Genomic DNA, 18,497 nt, shown 5'->3' with positions numbered 1-18,497 from the left:
AGTCATATAGTAGATTTTCAATGGCCTTGCAGTTGTACTCACATTTTTTTTAGTTCAATGTCATTTTGTTCTGCTCATTTTATCTACTATATATCTGAGAGAGTTTGAGTTTCTGTCTGTGTGTCCCTCTGTGAATCTGTTTGTTCAATAACTCCTCCTAAATAGCAAGAGCTAGAACCACCAAATTTGGCATGTAGTTTCCTCTTCTCATAACTTAAAGAAATATCAGGGTTTGGTTTTGTCAGTGTAATCCACACACCTAGGCTCTGTCTACATTGGCATCCCTTTCCGGAAAAGGGATGCTAATGAGACACATCGCAATTGCAAATCCGCGGGGGATTTAAATATCCCCTGCGGCATTTGCATTTACATGGCTGCCGCTTTTTTCCAGCTTGGGGATAAGCCGGAGAAAAGCGCCAGTCTAGACGTGATTCTCCAGAAAATAAGCCCTTTTCTGGAGGATCTCTTATTCCTACTTTCAATAAGAGATCCTCCGGAAAAGGGCTTATTTTCCGGAGAATCACGTCTAGACTGGCGCTTTTCTCCGGCTTATCCCCAAACCGGAAAAAAGCGGCAGCCATGTAAATGCAAATGCTGCGGGGGATATTTAAATCCCCTGGGGATTTGCAATTGCAATGTGTCTCATTGGCATCCCTTTCCGGAAAAGGGATGCTAATGTAGACACAGCCCCAGTGTGGTTCACCGTCCCATGCAGTGACACCTAGACCACAACAACAGATAAGAACAAGAGACCTCTACAACATGGGCTGAAAGCCAACTGGTTTTATAGATCAGGCTGTAGAGGCTTCTATACTAAGCTCCAGGTTCAAATGCACCCTGTGGTTACATCAGGACAATTATATGTGTATAGTATGTGATTGCTTCCGGTCCCCTGCCCTGAAGGACGGAAGCAATGCTGAGTATGTCTTCTACTTTACAGATATAATTAACAAGCTGTTTGTTCTGCCTTTCAATTGACTAGTTAATTTATTATATAAAATTAGCAATTAGTACAGTACATTGTTCCATTTCATATATTCATATCCAGTCCTGTTTTAAGAAATAAGATTTTGTGAGGAACTGTATCAAAACTCCAGTCATCTGAAGAAGTGGGCTGTGCTCACAAAAGCTCATGATACCATCTACATGTTTTGTTAGTCTATAAAGTGCTACCAGACAATCTGTTGTTTTTTAAGTGTATCAAACACTTAACTCAATTCTGAACATGGAAATACTGTCTCTTACGGTTCACTTAACTTTTCCTTTCATGCTGAACCAGGTTTTTTGCTTGACAGAAAATTTAGCTAAAAAAGGAAAGAAAAACATAGATGAAATTGCAGAGAGGCATATCTGAAATGTGTGGTACAGAAAAGGTGTGGTCTTAGTTTCATTATGCACTATTTTATTCTAAGTGCAATTTCTCAATAAGGGGTGAGGCCAGAGCATGTGCAGTATTGTTCATGAGTGATGTAATAGAACCAGTCATAATCTCAGACTAGATAAAACAATGCTATGGCTCTGGTGAGCTGTTGTCTACCTGCAACTATTTCATAAACCTACTCAATCAGTGTCCCTTTTTTGTGCCTTTTGTGTTACCCAAGATTTCCCCACTTCCTGGGCCCACTTTTTACTTTCCTTCACTGCTCCTTTAATATCCCAATGTTGCAGCCACCTGTTTCTGGCCAAGAAGAGCAAATGCCTCTGTGTCCATCAATACTGCCCCAGCCACTAGCCTCAGGGGATTTCTCTACATTCACAGGCACAAAAGGTTCAGTCACCTTCCAGAGGCTAAACAAATTGCCTCTCGATTGCTTTCTAAGGCCTTGACTACACTAACTCCTGCTGATCTACTGTGGGATGTGGCCTGTACTCCTGATGACCCAACGCTGGATGCCCACTCAGCCAGACCTCGAGATTGGAGCAAAGGGGACCTCAGTTCCTTCTGAATTAGCAGCTGAGCACAGGGAATAATTATTTTAATCCCAGTACAAGGCTGTTGTGTCTGGGTGGCTGATGACTCAATGTTTTTTCTCTCAACAAGGATACTAGGTGGCAAACTTTTTTTTGTTAATAGAAAAAGCGCGGAGGCGATGGGCAGAGTGGCAGCCCAACGGCAAAAAGCAGCATCCAAGTGCCTGCGCGTCCGTCTCACAAGGCCAAGAGGTCAAAGCTGCACAGAGGACGAAGCAAGTGGCGCGACTAGAGCGAGAGGCCTGATGTCTCCCAGGACCCCTGTGGGCGGGCGGGCTCCCTGCCGGGCGGCTCCTCCGGGCACTGGCCCAGCCTGAGTCGGCCCGGTGGGGGGCGGTGTGAGGGGAGGCGGGGCGGGGGCCCGCACCGAGCGGCTGTCGGGTGAGGGGGCGGCCGCTCCCTTCCCCCCCCCGCAGCGGCCTCGGGCGGGCGGGGCTTGCGCTCGGCCCAGGTCACATGACCTGGAGGGGGCCTCCCCCGCCGCCATGTTGTTCCTCCCCCTCCCCTCCCCTGTCTAGCTGCTGGCTGCAGCGGCGGGACGGGAGCTGCGCAGCCCTGGCTCCGACACCCGTGGCGGCGTCTCCCCGGCAGGTAACAGCGCGCGGACACCGGTCGCGGCGGCTCGGCGGGTGCGGGCAGCCCCTCCCCCCGCCACTGCCCCGCAGCGGGGTCCGCCCTGGCCCGGGGATGCCTGCGCCAGTTGCTGGGAGCCGGGGGGGGGGGCAGTTGCGGGGTCCGGGCCCGGGGGGGGGGGGGGGTGTCGCTGCGTGGAAACGATCCATTCAAGATGGGGGCCGAGCTGCTGCTGCTCAAACTTGTGGTGCGCGCTCATGGGCTGCGGCGTGATTAGCGATCGCGTGACTGCGGGAGCGATCCCTTGCCCTGCAGGCGCCGTGTCAGCACCGAGGCAAGTCACCCGCCTGTCACGGGCTCGCCCCGCCTCTGCGGGGGAGGGCGGTGTGTATGTTTCCGTGACTAGCAGCCCCTGGCCACGGGATGTTCCCGCGGCCCGGCTGAGAAGGAAGGCAGGCAGGCTTTGGCGCCTCAATAGGGTGATTTCCAAATCTGCTTTCCTCCGAGTAACTCTGATAACAGTTCTAACAAGCAAGGAGGTAACTACAGAGAAGGGAAAACGCCTGTAGCTTCTATGCGACAGGAGAGAGGGAAGTTCCCACATTAGACTGGGACAAACATTTTTTGGTTAATTAAAAAAAATTCTTTCCAAACGTAAGAGAATGTATTGTCATTTGTCTGACTCTGTGTAGTTAAACCCCATCATAATTTCAGTGCTGTTCAAAGTCCTGTGTCAAAACTGCCAGCATCTTCTTTAGTTTCATATTCAAATCATGTAATTTTAATACTATTGCTGCTTCAGAAATAGCTAAGCAGGTGTAAAGGCAAGAACTGGAGTGTTCACAGGATTCATATATATCACCCATCATAGTAGCATCTAACAATAGAATAGGTAAACTAGATCTGCATTTAATCATGCAGATCACAGAGAATTGTTGGAGTCACAGAGAATTTAGTCTTCACCCATCCCAGTTCTCATGGAGTTCTATTTGCTTTTAAAAATACACTTCTTTTATAAAGGAAAAAAATATCTAATAGGTCTTGTGATAAGTTTGAAAAGTGGCTAGTGTGTTTGGTTCAGCAAATAACTTTCATTCTGACTGGTACTACGCCCCCTACTCTTTCCTATAGGACTAAGGATGTAAATGGTTAACCAGTAAAGTATTCTGAATGATCTTTACATCCCTACTATCAGCTAGATCACCATTTCTCAAATTTTGTTGCACTGGGACTCAATATAACAAAATTACTACACTTCTTTATACACAGTGTTCTAGAATCAGGGTTAACATTAAGAGGTGGGAAGCAGGACAATTGCCATGACCCCACAAAGCTAATTTTCTCAGGCATCAGCTCCAAATTCCAGCGAGTCTATTGCCGACCTAGGAAATCCCATTAAGATAACTCATGACCCGCTTTAGATTTGAGATCTACAATTTGAAGATGACTGAGCTAGATAGCTGCTTGCTTGCTCCTCCCACTATGACCTGTTGACCAATCCTTATCCTAGGTGAGTAAATGGCTTCTCCACTAACAAGGCAATGGTCGCTTACTATAATGTTTAATGAAACTGTAGAGCAGACTGAACTTCAATGCAAACTGGTATACTGAACCTCCTGTCTCTCTCTAGTAGCAATAAGCAGCATTTATGGGATCACCAGACGTGTCTGTGCACTGGGTTTCCACTGATCATGACAACATTCTACACATCAGTTGGGAAGACCAGGGCTGACAAGACATACCAGGGATATTACCAAATGTGTGTGTGTTGTAAAAGTGTAACTGTTTACACTCGGGAGGAGTTGGAAGTTGTGAGTAGGGGATACAGAGGCAGCAGTGTTGGGGTAGGCGGCTCAACCTGCCTCCCACCTTTGGGGACAGCCAGCACATGCGGAAAGCCAGCTGCATGTATCAGCTCTGCCTGCTTCCCTACCTGTGGGAGGTGGGAGCTGGCATCCGTGGGGAGCTGGCTCCTGCCTCCTTCCCCCCTTTGCAGCCTCTAATACAGAGGCAGCAAGGAGGGGGGAAAGGAAGAATACGTATAACTGTTAAGATTAACTGATAAGGCCAGGCTTATTAGTTAATTGTGCAACCAGGTATCTGCTGACATCTCTAGTGGGTAGGTGGGTCATAATCATCTGAGAGCAGGGAACAAAACAGAAAAAAATCCACAGTAGAGCTGCCTTGAGATACAGATCGGGTAGTCTGTCATGCATGTGACGATAAGCTATCCAGCAGAGGATGTAAACTATAAGTACAGCAAAGTGATAGAGAAACAATGCAGAAGGGCAGCCTCACCACTGAATTGCATCCAAGGGTGCAGCTAGATTAAATTTGAGACAAAGGACCTATACCATTGTCTAAACACTGTCTTGTAATGGTACAGTTAAACCAAGTTATTTAAAAACCTGTGTGGAGGTTATTTGTTACCTTAAAAACCTGTTTCTAATTGATTGAGACTGAAATAAACCTGGCTCAAACTGAAATAAGGTCTTGCGTACACATGGAGGTATTTGGGAATAGTTACTCTGAATAAGGATGTTAAGTATCGAGTAAATGACTAATCATGTAGTTGATACAATTTGTATTGCGTATACGATTAGTTGATAAGAGGCTGCTGTGGCGTGGCAGTGTAAATGTAGTAGGAACCGGATGTGTAGGCAGGCCAACTCCTACTTCATTTAGAGTGTAGAGTTGTAGTGGGAGTAATTCTGGGACCCGGCGCAAGGAGGAACAGCTGGGCTATGTCTACACTGGTGGGTTGGTGTGCCAGAAATATGCAAATGAGGCTAAGCATGGAATATCACCGAGCCTCATTTGAATACCTAATGAGCCGCCATTTTTGCGGAAGAGGCTCTTGTGCCAGAAGGAGCATCTATACTGCCCCTTCTTGCGCAAGAAAAACCCTCTTGCGCAATGCTGCTACACTGATTATTTTCAGGAACTCGCCAATAACCCTTCATACAACGGGATTTTTCAGGACTCTCCTCCATGTCCGTCTTTCTCTCTCCTCCTCCTCCTGCCACCCCCCCCCAGCGCTCTCCTCCACCTCCTGCCTGTCTCTCCGTCTCTCTTTCTCTTCTCCCCCTCCTGCCTCTCTCTCCCTTTCTCTTCTCTTCCCCCTCCTGCCTCTCATTCGGGGCACCGCGGAGCCCAAATGGCTGTTTGGGCTCCTCGTGCGGGGGCAAGCAGTGCAGGTGGCTGTTTGGGCTCCATGATCCTCATGCAGTACGGGAAGTGCGGAGCCTAAACAGCCGCTTGCGCCGCTTTCTCCTCCCCGGCGGAGTGGCGCAGAACTCAGCTAAGCACGACGATGGGAGGCAAAGGGGTGTGGTGTGGTGATGTACACGGCTGGGCCCCGCCCCCTGGCCGTGTACCTCACCGCCCCGCTCCCTTCCCCTCCTGCTGTGGCGCTCGGCTGAGCTCTGTGCTGCTCAGCCGGGCCGCCGCGGGGGAGCAAGCGGCCCAAATGGCCGCTTGCGCTGCTTGCTTCCCTGTGGCGGCCCAGCTGAGCGGTGCAGAACTCAGCTGAGTGCCACGGTGCGAGGCAACAGTGCCCCCCAGAGGTGACTCAGTAATGCTACAGCATTACAGAGTCACAGACATTGGGATACTATATATATAATAAGGGCATTGCGCAAGAGGGTTTTTCATGCGCAAGAAGGAGCAGTGTAGACGCTCCTTCTGGCGCAAGAGCCTCTTCTGCAAAAATGGCGGCTCATTAGATATGCAAATGAGGCTTGACGATATTCCACGCCTAGTCTGATTTGCAAATTTCTGGCACAACCACCTGCCAGTGTAGACATAGCCCTTCAGTCCTGGCTTGCACTGTTTACAGATCACTGCGGCTCTGCTTTTTTAAATGTAGTAAGAGCCTCCTGGGTCTTACTACATTTAAAAGGTAGAGCTGCAGTGCACCCACTCCCTGCAACACCACAGAGATGGTTTTGGGGGAACCGGCTTTTAAGCCAGCTCCCCCTAGCATCAACTCCTGTTCCCCTCCCCGCCTCTGATAATGAGGCAACAAGGGACCGGGGGGAATGCAAGTAGTTGACTCAACTACTCTTTTACATCCCTAATTCTGAACAATTCTGTGTGGACGCTCTTAATCTGGAATGTGTGCCCACACAAAGATTCATTCTAGAATAATTAATTAAAATTGAAGTAGCGTGTGGATTTAAATAATTTTCAAGAGTAGACAAGCTCTAAATGTCCTAAAGTCTTCTGCACAACTTCAACTAAATTGTTAAACATGTGCAATTAGTTAAACATGTGCAACTTTGTAGATTAACCCTAAAACTGCACCTTTAAAAAGACAGAAGTGGACATAGGCGACTGGGAACACTAAGGGATAAGGTTTGTGTCAGCTTTTTGCAGCATTCATATGGGCAATGTTTAGAAATTCTTTCTTTTATAACTAACCTCTGAGGGTATGTCTACACAATAGGGTATAACTACGCACAGGTATAACTTTGGCACTGCAGCTATGCTGCCATAACCCTGTAGTGTAGACACAGCTCACGCAAACAGAAGGAATTTTTTTATAGGAACACCATCTCCCTGACTGATAGGAAGTAGGTTTAAAGGAAACATTCTTTTGTCAACATAGCTGCATCTACACTGAGTGTTAGGAGGGCATAGCCATATTCTTTCAGACTTGGATTTTTCATACTTCTGACCAACATAGCTATGTTGACCTAAATTGTAAGTGTAAACAAAATTACGACTTGACCCTAATCTGTTTGCAGAACTTACTTGTTAACTGCATGTAAGGAATCCTCCTTATGGGAAATGTGTGTATTTATGTGGAAAATACCAGATGTTGGAGTCCAAAGAACCTAGTGATTGGAGAGTCTTCAGACTTGTGGCATGCAGAGAAAACTGCTAAATTCCAGAAAGGATTTGATGTGCCACAACTCCAAGATAAACCAGAGAAGAATTTATTATATTATGCCATCCTGCAGTTGTTCAGCAAGGATAATTTATTGTGGAAAAGGGCCATCATGAGGTTGACACTCCATCAAGGCTATGTCTACACTACAGACCTTACAGAGGCACAGATAGTTACTAATGCAGCATCTTGTGTAGCAGCTCTATGCTGGTGAGGGGGAGCTCTCCTGCTGGAATAATTAAATCACCTCCAACAGAAGTGGTAGTGCAGATGTGGACAGTCACTTCTGTTTGTGAAACTTTAAGCGAGGGCAGGATTCACACCTTTGACTGACAAAAGTTTTACAAATATTCTAGATGTAGCCTAAGTGTGAAAATAGCTAGTTTTTGTTGGCACCTGTGACATGGACTTCCTTGAATCTCAAGTTGCTGAATCTTTCTGTGCTTCAGTTTCCTCAAAACGTACTTGAAAATTGTGAGGTCCTAACGGGAAATGGCTCATAGCTAAACCACATTAAATGCATGTAATGTGTTAAATAGTTAGCATTTTAATTTTTACTTGCATATTTTTCTAGGTGTTGCCTTTTATTGAGGTCCTTGCAATATTTTGCTTTGAAATACAATCTGACTTTTAGATAAGCTACTTAGAGAGTGTAGTACTTACTTGGCTTAAAATTATAAGCACGTAATTGGCTGAAGTGGAAGTCAATTAGGTCTAAAAGCCTAAAACTTGGACAGAGCTCAGTAAGGTAATGGAGGGGAGGCGAAGGAATGATTTACCCCAGATTTGTTACATTAAGGACATAGAAGTGCAGTAATACTTCAAAAGCTATGCAAATAAAACTAAATGTAAGTGTTTAGTGCAAAAGGATCATTGGTCTCTGAATATATATATAGAGAGAGATAAGGTGGGTAAACTAAAATCTTTTATTGTACCGACTTCTGTTGAAGGGAGACACAAGCTTTTGAGCTTACACAAAAGTAAAACAAACTTGAAAGGAGTTCCTGATGCATACTGCTCCTGGGGAGTGTAGGGAGGTCAGTCTTAGGCAATTTTTGTGGTTTCAGAGCTACTTAAGTATTTTTTTTAAAGTCTTCTCTCTCTTCTGTTGCTGTCTGAATGTCACACTCAACCCCAAACACAGGAAATATACCTTGATTTAACACTTTCTCTAGTCTGTTTTCATGTTGTCAAAGGCATTTCCCTTCGGTCTCCCCAGTCTAAATTTTATGTAGTATAACAGTAGTAGGTATTTTTTTAGACAAAATTATTTTAAGTTGTCAGTATCTCTAAACTATTGACAGTCCTACAATGTGTGAAGCTTTACACAATACCTTGACTGAAGATTGTCAGTAACTGAAGATCAGGAATAACATGTTTCAGAACTAATATTGTAATGACATGTACAGATATATTCAAAATTTAGGTAGTTATGAGGTTCCATTTAAGTAAGATTTGGCAAGAAAACATGAATACTTCAGGAAGAACCTTCTTTGAATGTTTGCCATTTGAAAAAATTTAATAATTTTGAAAATAAGCTGTATTTGTTTCTTAAATGTTTATTGGAGCTTGGTAAAGACAGTCACCTGATGCAGTCTTAAATCTTGTATTTGATAGTAGGGATGTAATAGTTTAGTTGGTTAACCAATATGCAAAAGCTTATAGATTAATGCTATAGACTACATGCATCATCTCCACCACCCCCCGCTTCCCATCCATACATTCTTTAGCAGGCTGGCCAGGAGCCCAGCTCAGTCCTGGCTTATGCTGGGTTTGGGGCCTATCCCTGCTGTGGCTCTGCATTTTAGTGTATTAGGAGCCAGGCGGGCAGCGGGGCTCAGTTCCAGGTCACACCGAGTCCAGGAGCTCAGACTCCCTCCCCCTTCTTAGGGGCTGCTGCCACCCTGTGCTAGGGCAACAAGCAGCTGGTCTGTGAGGGGAGCTGGTTTTTAAAATGGCTCCTCTCGTGGACCAGCTCCTGCCTAACACTCTGCGCTACTGCGTCTGATACAGAGGCAGCAGTGCGGAGTGGTAGGGGGCTCCTCAGGAGTGAGACTAGAGCACACTGACTGCTGGCCCTGTCCCCCAGGGTCTATAGAATAGTCATCTAACCAATAAGAATTAATGAGGTTACTTGACTATTCAATTAACCTGGAAACAAAATCATTACCTGTAGTTGGAACATGTTTTGTTATAAATGAAAAGCAAAATAAATACTTCTCTCAAAAGCAATTTTAGGCCCCCAAGCCTTTTAACTCTTCAACACCATCTTTATTTTTCTATAATATCCATATATCTTAAAGGGAACTTGTGGCTTTAACTTTTTCCTGTTCGTGTTTTCACTTAGCTGACTTGTTGAAAAAGGGCAGGCAAAGGTTTCATTTCATCAGAAATTTAAATCTTATTGCTCTGTATTCTTTCAAAACTACTGTTTTTCATTGCCTATTTGTACAGGAAGATCATGACCGCTAAAAAACTTACTGTAATACTACTTCATTGTAAGGCACTTCAAAAAAGCATTCACATTTACCTGCCAAAGTCACTTGAAAAATAGAGGGACTTGTGGACTGAGTACATTTAGAATTGGATTGATGCTTTTTTCACCAGTATTATTAAAATCTATCTTTAATTTTTTAAATTGCACCAGGTCCAGTATATTAGCTTTATGGAGCCAGCTGGGAGTATCAAAATCCTATATCAAAATCCTGCCTGCAATTCCAAGAAAACTTATTGGATCTGAAATGTTTTTCTATGCATCAACACCTTCCATTGAAACTCTTTTATCTGACACGGCTCTTGTTATACTCTTTGGGCTCGTCTACACTGGCCCCTTTTCCGGAAGGGGCATGTAAATTTCATGAGTCGTAGTAGGGAAATGCGCGGGGGATTTAAATATCCCCTGCGGCATTTAAAAAAAAATGTCCGCCGCTTTTTTCCGGCTTTTAAAAAAGCCGGAAAAGAGCGTCTACACTGGCCCCGATCCTCCGGAAAAAGCGCCCTTTTCCGGAGGATCTTATTCCTACTTTGAATTAGGAATAAGATCCTCCGGAAAAGGGCGCTTTTTCCAGAGGATCGGGGCCAGTGTAGACGCTCTTTTCCGGCTTTTTTAAAAGCCGGAAAAAAGCGGCGGACATTTTTATTTAAATGCCGCGGGGGATATTTAAATCCCCCGCACATTTCCCTACTATGACTCATGAAATTTACATGCCCCTTCCGGAAAAGGGGCCAGTGTAGACGTAGCCTTTGTCTATTCTTGTATTTTGAAAATTATAAAAATGTAACTGGAGGATCACACTTTGGATTCCATCTTTCTCACCCTAGTTTTAGGCCCTGAACTAGTTTATGGCAAATAAATATATACATTGAGGGTCACAATTGTGTGGGGTTTTTTTCTCCCCTGGAATCCCACGTCTTACTACCCTTTTTAAGTATAAGCTTAAATTGATCCAGCCCTCTGTGAAGACTTGGTAGTTTCTTTGGCTCTACTCAAATGACAACTTTTATCTGAAATTGGAATCAGTTAATGGTATAGTTGACTATAAACACAGTTGTATTTACATGCCACATGGTTGTTGCTGTTAGTAACTGTCAGCTAATAGAGTTTTGCTCCAATGAAGGCTCAGCAAGGTGCACAGTTATTTTCCTGCATGATAAAAATTGATGAAGTAAAAAATTTATAAAATGAAAAAAATGATTTAAATATTTTAAAAATAAATCTATTTAAAATGACAAGATGTGCAAGGCCTAAACTTACTATAATTTATTAAAATAATTAAATATGAGGCCACAGATATGAGGCTCACTTTTAAATATCTCAAACAATAGTCCTGGTTATCAAAAAGTATCTGTTTTAGTATAAGGTTATGTTTAGTTGCAAATCAACATGTTGCAGTGGTTATAACCAGTGAGAATCAACTTCTCGTTTGGAAAGAACCCTTAAAAGTACAATTGGAAAAAAGATTTAAATCTATTTAAATTGTTTCCTGCTTCTCTCATTAAAATTGGGGCTTGCTTTCTACAGCCTTATTTTCTGGCCTTGTGACTAGGATAGCTTGTTTAGTCAGTTTGCTTTTTCTCTCTTCTCCCTTCTGTGTGGCTGGATATCTCATAGTGCATTGTTTCATGTGCTGATTCTACCACTGTACATGCATACCCTCTCCATATTCTGTCCTCTGCAACGGTGGTATGGGCTAGCTACTCTCCTTTTTAGTTACAATGCTACTGATAGGAGCATGATTAGGCAGCATAGTATGTGTGGAAACCAAATTTTTTTTCTGTATTTTAGCCATGTGTGTAGTCCCCAAACAAGATTTGGTGAAGTATTAAGGTGTACAAAAATGCATACTTGTCAGTCATTATATGATGAAAAGTGGGCAACAATTCTTTGTATTAAGAGTAGAGAGAGGTCATTAACTGGTCACACCGAAACTTTTACTTGCAGTGTGGATTAGGCTTCATATATATGCAACTACAGGAAGTCCCCTGGTTACGTACAAGATAGGGACTGTAGGTTTGTTCTTAAGTTGAATCTGTATGTAAGTCGGAACTGGTGTCCAAATTCAGCCGCTGCTGAAACTGACCAGCGGCTGACTACAGGAAGCCCAAGGCAGAGTTGCTCTGCCCCGGGCTTCCTGGAATCAGCCGCTGATCAGTTTCAACAGGCTGAATCTGGACGCCAGTTCCAACTTCCATACAGATTCAACTTAAGAACCCCAGGCGTCCCCAAGTCAGCTGCAGCTGAAACTGATCAGCGGCTGATTCCAGGAAGCCTGGGGCAGAGCAACTCTGCCTCGGGCTTCCTGTAGTCAGCGCTGGTCAGTTTCAGCAACTGCTGACTTGGGGACGCCTGGGGCAGAGCAGCTGGGGTGCTTCTGGGTTGCTTTTCATGGTAGGTTTTCTTGTTTGGGGGCTGCTTTTTTGAGAAGGGAATAACAATTAATCTTGTATTTTATATATTTACAAAATTATAAAAAAGGAGTATATATGTATGGTTAGATAAATAGAATTCCTTAAACAGTGTTTTCCAATTTTATTTGGCTGAGGAACCCTTTTCAGCTTTTCAAAATTTCAAGGAACCCCTAGGTTTGTCAAGCAAAAAGAAAAGGGGGTGGGGTGGGGCGGAAGAGGAGAGAGGAACCCACCAATTCATGAAATTCACATTCCTTCCCCAAGACACCCTCCCGTATCTCCTTTCTGTGAGGCCTCATCCGCTCTGTTCCAGGAGCTCTGCCCCAGGCGTCCCCAAGTCAGCCGTTGCTGAAACTGACCAGCCCTTATACTTGTCTCAACCTAGTGAGAGTGAGGTGTGGGGTGGGAATGAGGGTTTTGGGTGTGGGAAGGGGTGAGAAGTACAAGCTCTGGGAGGGAATTTGGATGCAGGAGAAAGGGCTGTTGACTCAGGGAGGGGGCTCTAGGCTGGGGAGTGTTGGGTTCAGGTGGAAGGTTGGGGTGCTGAGCAAGCCAGGGCTTGTGGATATGAGGGTGCAGGAGTTTGGGCTGGATATGTGAGGGACTCAGGGCAAGAAGTTTGTGAATATGATGGGCTCAGGACACAGATTTGTGATGTGTGGATGGTGGAGGAATGTTGTGGCAGAAGACTGAGGATGTGGGGATGCAGGAGTGTGGGGATGTAAGAGGCTCAGGATGGGGGTTCCAGTGTATGATAGACTCAGATTTGGGGTCAGGTGGTGCAGGAGTGTTATGATGTTGCAGTGAAATGGGGGTTTGGTCCCAATTGGGGGCTTGTTGGCCTGGCTTCATTTTTAAATAAAATATTATGTCAAACTCAAAAGGTTTTAGCATTGTCTTTATATGTGAGAGGGGTGAGGAACCTGTTTTGAGTCAAAGGTCACTGACCCACAGAAAAGTCAGTTGGGGACACACAAGTGAGATGCAAAAAAAAAAAAAAAAAAAAAAAACTCCTCCAAAAACCCCCAAGCCTCACTAATGTGGTCCCAAATGTGCTGGTGGGGGTAGGGGACAGAGTGCTAGTGGGTGCTGGGGCTGGGGAGAGGGTGCTGCTGGGTGGAGCAATGGTCTCAAGTTGTGGTGGGAGAGGTCCAGGTTGGATATTAGGAAAAACTATTTCACTAGGAGGGTAGTGAAGCACTGGAATGGGTTACCTAAGGAAGTAGTGGAGTCTCCATCCCTAGAGGTGTTTAAGTCTCGGCTTGACAAAGCCCTGGCTAGGTTGATTTAGTTGGGATTGGTCCTGCCTAGAGCAGAGGGCTGGACTTGATGACCTCCTGAGGTCTCTTCCAGCTCTATGGTTCTATGATTCTAAGCTAGAGAAAAATATCTATGTAAAATCTGGGAAACTAAAGAAGAAATACAAATCATCCACTTTAGCAATTCAAAACTATAAAATGGGAAGACATGACTTTAAAAAAATCATGAATTTTTGCTGCTGTGCTTAAAAACAATTCTTAGGGAGTGTTTGATTTCCTCTTTCAAACACAGTTACAATAAATATAGGCACTAATTAAGTGACTTGAAAACAGATTTTTCACTGATGCATTTGTTGAATGTGCTGTTACTGTAAAGTCTAATTAACTGATCATCTGTATCCACAAAAATGAGCTGCAGATATCTGCATCTGCAGATTTGCAGGGCTCTATTGATAATGTAACTTGTAATTTTTAAAAAAGTGGGAGATACTGAATCCTGGCACAAGCTATAGCTAAATTGGCTTATAACTAGAAAATATAGCTATAATCCTACAAAGACTTAGCATGAAGTCACATATGAGTAGTTTTATAAACTTCATTAGGCTTTGTGTGTAGTTATGTATTGCTTAACATCTTTGCAAGATCATATTTACCAAGATTTAAAACTCTGTGAAAAAAATTGTCCACTTTACTACTATTTTTTTAATGACATTTTAAAAATGTATTCCAGCCTTGTACATATGTCCAGGAGGGTACCACTTCACCATTGCCTAACTTTAAATAGTGTGGCCCAAAGACGAATAACCTATTTTGTCACTCTAATATCCAGAGACCAATATGGCTATATGGGCTTGGCAAATTAATATAAGATAAATGAATTTTGGTGGAATGAGGAATTAAAAGTGGCTAGATGATGATGAAGGCAGAAACTTTCCAAATGCCTGGCTTTATCTCTATTGGCCCCCCCCCCCCCCCCCAGGTTTTTTAATGAATGTAAAGTATGAATTATTGCATATTATGGTCTTTGTTAGACCAAGTTGACACCTGTCTTACAAACTAACTGTCATGATTTTGTAAAGTGGACAGGTTTCCACTCGAGATGTGAAAGAGTAACTGATAGCACCCTTACTGTGTGATGTTTACCAGGTAACAGTTACCTATTCCCCAGGAGCAGCTCCCCACCTGCAGCCTGTTGTGGGTGGAGGGTTGCTTCAGTCCTAGCTGGCCACCCTGCACAGCTGGAGCTGGGAGTTGGCAGAGCCAGCCCTCAGCTCCAGTGTGGGGGCTGGAGTGGTGAGATCTCCGCTTAGTTGGTTAATTGATTAAACATTTGGTTGACCAACATTTAACCGGATTTCACATCCCTGATTTCCACTAATTCCTGGGAAAACACATTCAAACATATCCACTGAGTGAAACAAGGTGGGTTTGAATGAAGGATGTGAAGAGGAGGCTAATTGTGCATGATTAGTTAAGGGAAGGTGCTCAGTTCCTGCTTGCGCCGGGTCCAGGTGCTACCCCTGCTGTGGCTCTGCAGTTTAAATGTAGTAGAGCAGCTCTTACTATGTTTAAAATGCAGAGCTGTGGTGGGGGTAGCTGCTGGACCTGATGCGAGATGGGACTCAGCCAGGCTTGCTCAGTCCCAGCTCACAGGGGGGCCCAGCCAAGAGCTGGGATCCCCCATGGAAAGGGGCAGTTGTGTGGGACACAGAGCAGCCTCCCTTACCTCCCCCACCCATTTGCCTTTTAAGCCAGCTCCTCCTAGCACTGGCTCCTGTTCTTCGCCCCACCCCCGCCCCGCTGCCTCTGATACAAAGGCAGCAAGAGTGGGGGAGAACGGGAGTAGTCGACTACTCGCTTACATCCCTAGTTTGAACTCTTGTGTCTAGAAGTGACTAATCAGTGTGCTAATTCATACAACCACACAGATTATAGGTTGATTATAGGTTGAAGAACACTCGATAACCTTGTCAAAGTTCAGAGCAATGGCACCTATATTCTCTCCCCATGGTCCAGAGAGGGCAATCACCCTTACTTAGACTTCTGGCTTTAGCCATCACCTTCCCTGAGAATTTCCAGACTGCACATCTTCTGTCTAAACTTGTACATTCCTCAAAGTCAGAATGTGTAAGTAAGCCTGCCTTTTTTTCTTTTCAGAGATGGCAGACTGTTACAGTAATCTGTGGCAAGCCCATGCCCATTTATTCTGAAAGTACAAGTACTACAGAGAAAACAATAAAAGAACCTGAACATGTGCAAATGAGCTTACTGGAGATCACCCTGGCTCCAAGAAGAGCTTGGGCAAGTGAACAGCACGTCAAGCCCCACATATTTTCAAGTTCATAACTTCTTTTGCTCAGTACAAGAACACCTTGAATCACCTTTCTGTGCTGTTTGAGCCTTTTGATCCTGGAAATAGGTAGTTTGCAGAGAAAGAGCTCCTCCTCAGGGTAAACCTAAAGATCAAGTCCTCCTCATAGATATTTTTCCAAGGAAGCTCCCCGACAGTTTAATCTTAGCTCATTGTTCAAGAGTCCTTTGAAATTCATAACACTTCCCAAGGTTTATATTAGTCATGTCTCCTAGGCAAGTTATATACAGTCCCACAATAACACATAACACTTTCATTGCCAATATGAGCTGCTAAAATATTTTAACTTAGTAAGATTAAATGAAGTTAATTAATTAACTTTATTTAATTAAGTTTGATCAGGATATTAAAAGATATTGCCTCACGTGTCAACATCCCTGTTTGAGATCCAGTGGGAAGTATGCTACTTGTACTCATTTTTTAAAATTATAAATCTATTTAGTAAATTCCTTTAGTTTAGCATGTAGGATTTAGTGAGCAACTGAAATCCTTAGTAACTATTATTTTATTTATCAGAAATGCATGAGCGTGTAAGAAATTCAATATTTAACAAAATAAGTTGTCTGGATCATAAGGAAAAAATGTTTGTTCTAAACAAGATCTCTCTTATGTTACAGGATTCAGAAAATAGGAGGATCTATTTTCATAACAATGGCAACAAAATCATCGCTCCTTAAAGTAATACTCCTAGGTGATGGTGGAGTCGGGAAAAGTTCACTTATGAACAGATATGTCACTAACAAGTTTGATACGCAGTTGTTCCACACGATAGGCGTGGAGTTCTTAAATAAAGATTTGGAAGTGGATGGACACTTTGTCACAATGCAGATATGGGACACTGCAGGTCAAGAACGGTTTAGGAGCTTACGGACTCCTTTCTATAGAGGTTCTGACTGTTGCCTTCTAACATTCAGTGTAGATGACTCTCAAAGCTTCCAAAACTTGGGTAACTGGAAAAAAGAATTCATTTACTATGCAGATGTCAAAGAGCCTGAAAGTTTTCCTTTTGTGATATTGGGTAACAAAGTTGACATAAATGAAAGGCAAGTGTCTACAGAAGAAGCCCAGACCTGGTGCAGGAACAACGGCAACCATCCCTATTTTGAAACTAGTGCAAAAGATGCCACTAATGTTGCAGCAGCCTTTGAGGAAGCTGTTCGACGAGTTCTTGCTACTGAAGATAGATCAGATCACTTAATTCAGACAGATGCAGTACATCTTCACCGGAAGCCCAAACCCAGTTCATCTTGCTGTTGACTTAGAGTATTTTTGCTACTAAAGTTCTGACAAACTTATTCTAAAAATAAGAAAAGGAGTAATAGCTCAAATATAAGTTGGTTCCACTCTAATGTTAAAATGTAATATTCTGCTGCTTTACTGGGGGGGCAAAGGGGCGCTTCCATTCAGTGAGTGACTTGAATTAGTGGCATCTTCTCTTTAGAAAGGTGTCAGCTAAACATGTTCAATATAAATACATAATTTGTAATGTTAACAAATCCAACGATAAACACTTTAAATGTAAATCAGAGAAACTTGAAAGTTCTAGAAGCACTACTTTTGGGTTTTTTTCTGTAATTCAGATGCAAGGAACAACTTTTATATGTATGTGTATATTTTTATGAAATTAGCATTCCATTTTTGTTTCACTAAAACCCATTTCATAACATGCTAAATATTAAAAGAACTTCAGTCTCATTACATTCCTTTGGTTCTGAGTGGTACTTAATCTCTAATGTGATCTTAAAATTCTAAGTTAATATAAATATCTAGATTTTCTGCTAGTAAGTCTCTTGTCACTAGAACTACTGTAGATTTTAAGGTAGGAAATAAACTTCCTGCATACTTAATGTCTCTGTGTTTTTTCCCTTCACCTGGTCTTCTAAAATCTTGATGATATTCAGCAACAGGTTACTTAAAGCTGTTTGTGCTCCACAGCACTAAGAAGAGACATCTCAGCTTAGGAACTTAACGTGCGGCCAAAAATTGACTTCTATGCAATTGAAGCATCCCATTAGTTCACTGATCTGTTCCTTGTGCAGAAGCAGGGCATCATCTGCTTAAATAAGCATTAAATAAGTTTTTTCTCCTGTTTTTCTTATAGGCCGAATGAATCATGCTCTCCGGTATATTGATATGGATAATACAACTTTTTTCTTATATTTTAGTCAGTTACATCCCACAACCCAGGCATGTCCATTCTTGAGAATATAACTTGTGGCATGGAACAACCTTTTATTACTGGCGATCCTGTTTGATTGCAAAATCCCAGAATAAATTCCCAGTGCTGGCAGTTACAAAATCATCTATCCTGAAAAATTGTACCCACTTGTTATAGATGTCACTTTTTAAAAAAACTGTCTTTTAACTTAGTTACTATTAAATATGTCTTAATTTTCTGGGTCAGTGATATAGAAGAAACATGTTAGCATGTAAGTGGTTCTGCTAGACTGGGAAATTCATCTCTGTGAAAGAGTTGGAGTGACTTACTGGATTTTTCCTGGCTCTCTCAAGTTGGATGTCCTAA

The 18,497-nt window shown here is 43.3% G+C and overlaps 1 protein-coding gene across 5 annotated transcripts; it reads left to right on the top strand.

Annotated features, from left to right (window-relative positions):
- The first annotated feature begins 2,074 nt into the window (after positions 1-2,074).
- On the top strand, positions 2,075-17,674 carry RAB9A (RAB9A, member RAS oncogene family). Of its 5 annotated transcripts, XM_089775151.1 has the most exons (3): positions 2,419-2,562; positions 15,760-16,021; positions 16,591-17,674. In XM_089775151.1, exon 3 carries the CDS (start codon positions 16,625-16,627, stop codon positions 17,228-17,230), a length of 606 nt encoding a protein of 201 aa, XP_089631277.1. In that variant the 5' UTR covers positions 2,419-2,562; positions 15,760-16,021; positions 16,591-16,624; the 3' UTR covers positions 17,231-17,674. The 5 variants fall into 5 exon arrangements, with proteins under 5 accessions (XP_089631272.1, XP_075770737.1, XP_089631277.1 ...); XM_089775146.1 differs by lacking the exons at positions 2,419-2,562; positions 15,760-16,021 and adding an exon at positions 2,075-2,163; XM_075914622.2 differs by lacking the exon at positions 15,760-16,021 and having other exon boundaries at positions 2,410-2,562.
- The last annotated feature ends 823 nt before the right edge of the window (positions 17,675-18,497 follow it).

Source organism: Pelodiscus sinensis, chromosome 1, assembly GCF_052426305.1.
Source record: "Pelodiscus sinensis isolate ZL-2025 chromosome 1, ASM5242630v1, whole genome shotgun sequence".
NCBI classification, from domain to species: domain Eukaryota; kingdom Metazoa; phylum Chordata; order Testudines; family Trionychidae; genus Pelodiscus; species Pelodiscus sinensis.
This window is presented reverse-complemented; position numbering and strand designations above follow the sequence as displayed.

Bases quoted from the DNA above. Each gene is read 5' to 3' on its own strand.
- RAB9A (XM_089775146.1), top strand. From the start codon at position 16,625: ATGGCAACAAAATCATCGCTCCTTAAAGTAATACTCCTAGGTGATGGT.